Source organism: Oncorhynchus keta, chromosome 14, assembly GCF_023373465.1.
Source record: "Oncorhynchus keta strain PuntledgeMale-10-30-2019 chromosome 14, Oket_V2, whole genome shotgun sequence".
NCBI lineage: Eukaryota > Metazoa > Chordata > Actinopteri > Salmoniformes > Salmonidae > Oncorhynchus > Oncorhynchus keta.
The window spans coordinates 43,878,979-43,886,203 of NC_068434.1; the positions used below are offsets into that span (position 1 = coordinate 43,878,979).

The 7,225-nt window shown below is 44.4% G+C and overlaps 1 protein-coding gene across 2 annotated transcripts in view; it reads left to right on the forward strand.

The window, feature by feature from the left end:
* The window catches only part of LOC118394103 (ephrin-A5b-like), a 122,249-nt gene extending 115,812 nt beyond the window's left edge, over window positions 1-6,437 (forward strand). Inside the window, exons 3-5 of one of the 2 annotated variants that reach the window (XM_035787356.2) lie at window positions 3,403-3,468; window positions 3,835-3,915; window positions 6,221-6,437. In XM_035787356.2, the coding sequence (XP_035643249.2) occupies window positions 3,403-3,468; window positions 3,835-3,915; window positions 6,221-6,348 (275 nt within the window). In that variant the 3' untranslated portion in view covers window positions 6,349-6,437. The remainder of the gene's footprint in view (window positions 1-3,402; window positions 3,469-3,834; window positions 3,916-6,220) is intronic. The other variant, XM_052461813.1, reaches the window with a different exon arrangement.
* The last annotated feature ends 788 nt before the right edge of the window (window positions 6,438-7,225 follow it).

The following is a 7,225-nucleotide window of genomic DNA, read 5'->3' on the forward strand; positions in this document are numbered from 1 at the left end:
AACCTGGACTGTGGTTCACTGGCCGTGAAAGCCCCCAAATGACTTTGAATTTAGGGAAAATACAAATGGAAAATAATTGCCTGATCCTCTTTGACTGGCTTCATTAACTCACAGCTTTTACTATTTTTTTCAGCTACATACTGAAACTACCTCGTAAAAATGATAATAATGTTGCATAATAATACCCAGTAAGGTAACTCACGAACAAGCTTAATTTCCCTCCCTTTCCAAACACATAATGTTGCCATTTTGTATCCATTGTTATGTTTCATATTGTAAGTAAGCCAAAGGAAATGTGTTTTCCAGATAACATTACAATTGCGGCGTGGCTGAGATTGAAACAATATCTCATTTAATCCACCCTGAGCTCACCTGTTTGTTCTTGCGTAATTGGATTCTGGTTCATTCCATTTGCCTTAATGCACCTGCATTATGCAGTGTACTGAGGGGACCAGTCGTTAACAGCCAGGGGACATCGCTCTGAGGAGTAACCCAACCTGGTCCTCTGTTCTGGGGCATCCTTTCAGTGCCTCTGCCTTTCAAAGGCATCAGCCTGGCTGGATGGATGGATGGATGGCTGGGGCTTGGGCATGATGGGAACCAGAATAGCAGGTGTTGATGTTAGTGCCTGACGAGAACAATAATTTGCCCCTCCCCTGTATGGTAATCCAAAATAAACCGGCTCTGGCGTGGACGGCGTGGGCTTTAAGGGCGGAGGGGTCCTCATCAAGCCCAAAGAATGGATAGCTGCTAGAAGGAATGCAGTGCAGCTAAATCTTCTCTTCGTAGTTTACGAACGATGAAAACCCAACGAATGCATGTCTAACACTAAACCACGGCAAAGAGGTTTCCTTTCCTTGTCGGCTTTCTATAATTTTCACAGTTATGAAAGGACTTGATAGATGAAAAAGTATTATGGAACTCTATCCTTTCATATCAGTGGTTAGAGAGATAAAGAGGTCAATTGACAGTAATCCCCAGTATTGGGACAGAGAGCCCTGCATATCTTCTCTTCCGTGCACTTAATTATTTTCTGTTTGTGTGGGTGGCAAATAGCTTACAGATGGCAAAGAGAGGCTCCCACATGGAGTGTATTCTGCCACTTTCATCAAGCTCATCACGTTTGATCTGTAGTGTGAGTTAAGTGGTTGGTGTGGATAGCCCTGACTCGACTCCGCCCACAAAGATGATGATAAGACATTTGGATTTCAGCAGGGCCCTGTGTGTGTGCGTGTGTGCGTACTTGAGAGCGAGAGGGGGAGTGAAAAAGGGTGCGTGAGCAACCGAACAGGCGAGGGAGGGTAGCCAGGCTTCATTAATGTGTCACTGACTGCCTCTGCCATGCTCGCCATGTTAAGACACTGCTTTCTTATTTTCTCTCATCCCTCCTTCATCCCTCCTTCATCCCTCCTTCATCGGCTCCGTGTGAACTGATGTGAGCAAGACACCATTTGGAGATCCGCTCTCCTCCCACACACGTTTACATTCAGCCGACGAGCCAACGGTGTCACACACTACAAGAGATAATGCGAAAGAGAGGAGGAAGTTAAGGGAGATGGTTTTGCCAGTGCGTATACATCACATCTGATGAGCGGAGGACATCAAAAAATGGGGGAAAAAAGAGAATGAAATATAGCTGTGGCCTAGAGGGATAGATCTCCATCTCTTTTCCATTGCTATTAGACTGTCTCTTTTATGTGCTAGAACGATAAGAGGACTTGGGAGACTGCTTTTTCCTAATGCCCCACATTCTGTTGTCTTTGTAAAAGGGAGCAAATGCTCAGAGCGCTGCTCGGAGCGCTGCCCAGAGCGCTGTGTGAAGAGGCCTGTTCCAATGTAAAGCACAACGGCAGAGAGACAATAGCCTGCTCTGCTCATTGACTTGTCCAATGATTAGATAGACCGTAGACGAGACGGATCCAGGGAATGTGTGTACATGTGTGTGTTCAAAGACGAGAGGAAAACAGCCAGAGAGGAGAGAGCCTCATCTAGAGAGGACGGGATAGACATAGAAATAGGAAGAAAGAGAGCGATAGATCAGGGTAAGGATCAGTGAAGAGGCGATGACAGACCCCGAATCCAAAATGGCGGGCCGGGGATACGCTTGACTTCATCTCATCTGCTGGGGAATGATGCTCAGATGACACAAAATGGTGCCCAGAGAACCCGTTACTGGAAGTCACAAAGGAGGCTGTTGCGGAAGGAACTGGGCACTAAGACTCAGGAGAAGTATATCTGATTGTCTTCTTCTGTAGAAGAAGGTGATACAATAGGAGGCGCAATGTAAAGATGTTCTCTTTCCAACATGGGTATTAAGACATGAAGAACACACAATGTATTTTAAACTATTGTCTGTGGCAGGGATGGGATGTGATTGTCACACACACACAGTCCATACAACCCCTGTTTGACCTGCTCAGCTACCAAGCCGTTAGTGTTGATGGCCAACCAGCGACACACACACAGGCTATTTTATAAAGCAATCCTGCCCGCAGTAGCCTAATACACACACACACACACACACACACACACACACACACACACACACACACACACACACACACACACACACACACACACACACACACACACACACACACACACACACACACACACACACACACACACACACACACACACACACACACACACAGTTTTGTATTGCTATCCTTTTGGGGACCAAAGAATTGATTCCCATCCAAAATCCTTTTTTCCCGAACCCTAAATCTAACCCCAACCTTAACCCTTAAACTAACCATAAGCCTAAACACTATACCTAACCCTAACTCCTAACCCTAAACTTAACCGTAACCCCTAACCCTGACTTTAATTCTAACCATAACTCTAATTGTAACGCTAAACCTAACCCCTAAGCCTAAAATAGCTTTTTTCCTCGTGGGGACAGGCAAAATGTCCCCACTTGTCCTTATTCACTATCCTTGTGAGGACTTCTGGTACCCACAATGATAGTAAAACAAAAACACACGCACACACACACAATCTCTGGAGTGACCTAGGTTGGTTATTACTGCGTTGTCGGAACTAGAAGCACAAGCATTTCGCTACACTCACATTAACATCTGCTAACCATGTGTATGTGACAAACAGAATTTGATTTGATTTGACTGTCTGAAAAAGCTTTCCGTCCAATAGCACCATGACAACACCTACCAAAACCACTTAGCAGTCAGCATGAGTACAATTAACTATCCGGATGCTTGCTCAGAGTCATATTACAAAGGCAAGATTAAATTGAACTCTGCTCTCTGTTGGTGCAGAAAATAGTGTGTTGAACAGTATGTTGCAGTCCCTTGAAAAGAGGACAATTGTGTTTGAAAATGTTTTAAGATGTACTCTAGTAAGCATTGTCCTTATCTTTGTTCTTGTGTCCTTGTTCTCCAGCCTCCACTATCGCCGAGAACGGAAGAAGAACATGCCTGAAACTCAAAGTTTTCGTCCGACCAACAAGTAAGTCTCTCCAGCTGCAACAGAAACGTTGACATGGAGCCTGTTTAACACTCGCGGTGTATTTTCCCTGCTCTCAATACGCCTTCTGAATGACTCCTTGCTCTCTGTTGAACATGTCAGTTTCATATCTCATGACAGCTCCTATATTGTTAACCTATGGCAGTGGCTACCATTGTTTCTATCCAAAGACAAGTGGAAGAATGAAAGATTTGAATGAAATGAATTTGCACACGTCTTGTGAATGCTGTCATGAGCTTGGGGCTTGGGGATCTTTGTTTTCAGGATGGGTAGTTTGGGGGAGGGTGTCACTAACCTATTTGGCTTATTATCTCTAATGAAATCTATTATCTCTATTTCTATCTCTAGACAACTGCGTGAAAACTATAGGCGTACATGACCGTGTTTTTGACGTTAACGACAAAGTAGACAATTCATTAGAACCCCGAGGTTAGTATGGCTTTCTGCATTCATGTACTTCTTCTGTCTGTCCCCCTTGCACGCACACACACACACACACGCACACACACACACACACACACACACGCACACACACACACACACACACACACACACACACACACACACACACACACACACACACACACACACACACACACACACACACACACACACACACACACACACACACACACACGCACACACACGCACACACACACACACACACACACACACCCCTTCCTCTCTTTCTCTCTTTTTCTACGCTGATTGATCCATCTACAGATGTAGGCTCTTCATTTGAGCCAGTATGCTACAGCTGAAAAATAATCCCGCAGCAACAGAAAAGGTTTTTGTCAGGGTTAATACATTTTTCATCAGGGCAAATCAAGACTGAAATTTCAAAGTGGAAATTATAAACTTCAGAAGCCGTTTTAAAACAGAAATACACTACACGTTTTTATTTCCAGCTGTTCAGGAAAATTCACGGCAACAAAAAAGGGATCAAATTAAGATCCTACATCTGTATGCTCTCCCAGCATGGTTCTCATATTAGACTGTTCATGCTACTGCGTTGTTGTGTTGCTGCTAGCTGTTGCCAGTTGTATTTTGCTGGTGATATGGTCTATGTTTGCATGTGTCATACGTCATACACCACAGTTGTCCCTGGTAAAACTCCTCATGTCTCATGTCAGCATATAACATAGGCTACTTGTGTCAGAACACAGAGGCTGCGTTTAGACAGGCAGCCCAATCTTACCTTTTTTCCACTAATTGGTATTTTGACCAATCATATCAGATCTTTTCACATCAGATCTTTTTCAGAGGTGATCTGATTGTTCAAAAGACAAAATGGTGAAAAAAAGAACAGAATTGGGTGGCTTGCAGCCAAATCATTTTTGGGGCTGCTTTATATCCTAGATTCAAAGTAATCCTCCAGTTTGCTTTAATTGAACCGTGAGCTGTGTTTCACATATGTTCAATCTGAGGAACATGATAGGCAATATTGAAAAATAAATACTTGCACAATAGAGTCCATTAATGCTGAAGTCTATTGAAATCCTGACTATTGATTCCATGGCCTTTTCTACACTCTGTTTTCATTTCAATTGACTCTATTCTACTCTTCTAAGAACCCAAGGCTTTATTATGACAGAATGCATGCGTACTGTAACCATCTGTCAGCTAGCTGCATTTTCTCTCCCTCCCACTCACTCACTCACTCACTCACTCACTCACTCACTCACTCACTCACTCACTCACTCACTCACTCACTCACTCTCACACACACATTGCTGTCTAATTCCTGCTCTGGATTACCCCAAGGAGACACAACATATACACACTGACTCTGCAAATAAATAAACCTCTGTCAAAATGCAACACATTAGTCATTTCAAACAGAGTTTTAGGAATCACATTTGTCATCGCATTAGCAATTACAGTTTTCTGAAATGTATATTTACATCTGGGAGTTGGAGAATATTACATTTTCTATATTTATTCATGGAAGCTGTTCACTGTAACTCGTCTGTCACACACATACAAGCACATACTCTCGCTCTCTCTCTCTCTCTCTCTCTCTCTCTCTCTCTCTCTCTCTCTCTCTCTCTCTCTCTCTCTCTCTCTCCTCTCTCTCTCTCTCTCCTCTTTCTCTCCTCTCTGTCCTCTCTCTCTCCTCTCTCCTCTCTCCTCTCGCACACAAGCTTGGGGAGTCTGGCGTTTAGATTTATTAAGGTCAGAGACCTAGACTGCCTCCATCTTGCTGCCTGCCTTAATGCCATCCCCAACCTATGTACCTCTTCCTCTCTCCCTTTATCTCTCTCAGCCCCACCCCCCTTACCCCTTTCGCTCTCTCTCTCTCTCTCTCTGTTATCTGTCTGTTTGCGTTACCCACCTGTGAGTGTGTGTGGGGGCACGTCCTGTGCTCTGTGTGGCTCTGCATTGGCCTAGCTTGCTCCCTCAGTGTGCCGTTAGACAGGCCCATGGCTGCAAATTGATAACACTGCCAGTCAGCCTGGGGAGACTCTTAACCATGCCATTGAGCTTTAGAGGATGGGACTCATCCAAGCAGAGTGGGCGGCCAGCTTGCTGGCTGGCTGATGTGTAACAGCAGCAGTAGCAGCAGCACATTGTGTACTGGTGTTATTTCAGCCATCACTTTGTTCTTAGTCGTAAGATATAAGCATTCCGAATAAAATAGAGAAAAACAAGCCACCGTACATCGCCATGTTTGTGCATTGTGTATGTGTTGATAAACTCTTGCTCATTTCACTATCTTCTCTTGTTCCCTTAGATGATACGAGTCACGAGTCGGCCGAACCTTCCAGGAGCGACGGCACAAATGCAGCGTCACACTCGCGGATAGCCAGACCACTTCTGGCTGCACTGCTAATCTGCCTAGCAACACTCTTCACCTTATAGCGCCTCCCCCTGTCCTGGACGGGAATTATACCCTGCGAGGCCTGAATCTGCCCAGTGCTGAGGCTGGGGCTGGGGCTGGGGTGGGAGAATTGGGGGGGGGTATTGAGAGTGGGCTTCATAAGAAACTCTCTATTTTCTTCCAGATATTTAAGTGGTCTTTCTCCTTCAGTGATTTTGTAAAAGTTGATGTTGGAAGCGGGAGAGACTGTTTCCCTCTTAAAACTGTCAACTAAGATGCCAAATCCTTGTTTTTGACACTTAGTGATTCTTGTTTTCCTATGACTTCTGACATCACTTTACGTCATGCTGATCCATTGCACCGCTCACACACACCTACACACACACCTACACACACGCACACTTTTACACTGACAGTTGAGCAGTAGCTCTTTTGGTAGGTTATAAAGCAGTAATACACAGTACGTAATGGTGGTTTTAGCTCGTATGTAGACAGAGAACAAGGGAGCAGATGTGGGTAGTACTCACATCTCCTAGTCTTTACAGATTCACCTCTCTTGGGACCAGGTGGATGTAGATAGGTGTGTTTTTGTTGGGGTTTTAGAGATAGAGGAGGATCCTAGGTATCTGTTGAGATACAGTGTAGAACATGTTTAGTAGGAGGGTATATGGGAATGAGTGAGCTGAGTCGGTTGAACTGTTGTTGAGTCCCTTGGCCTCTTTGATGAAGGTTTGCTCTCATTTGCCGTCCTTGTGTGTGTGTGTGTAGAGAAAGGCCTGGTCCAGTCAAGAAAATGTTGCCTTGGCAAATAAATAACAAATAAAAGACGAATCAAACACTTTCGTTCAACACTTTGTGGACCGTCGCTAGAATAAAACATCAATGATTTGAACGATTACTCAAATTTAAGAGCGGCAG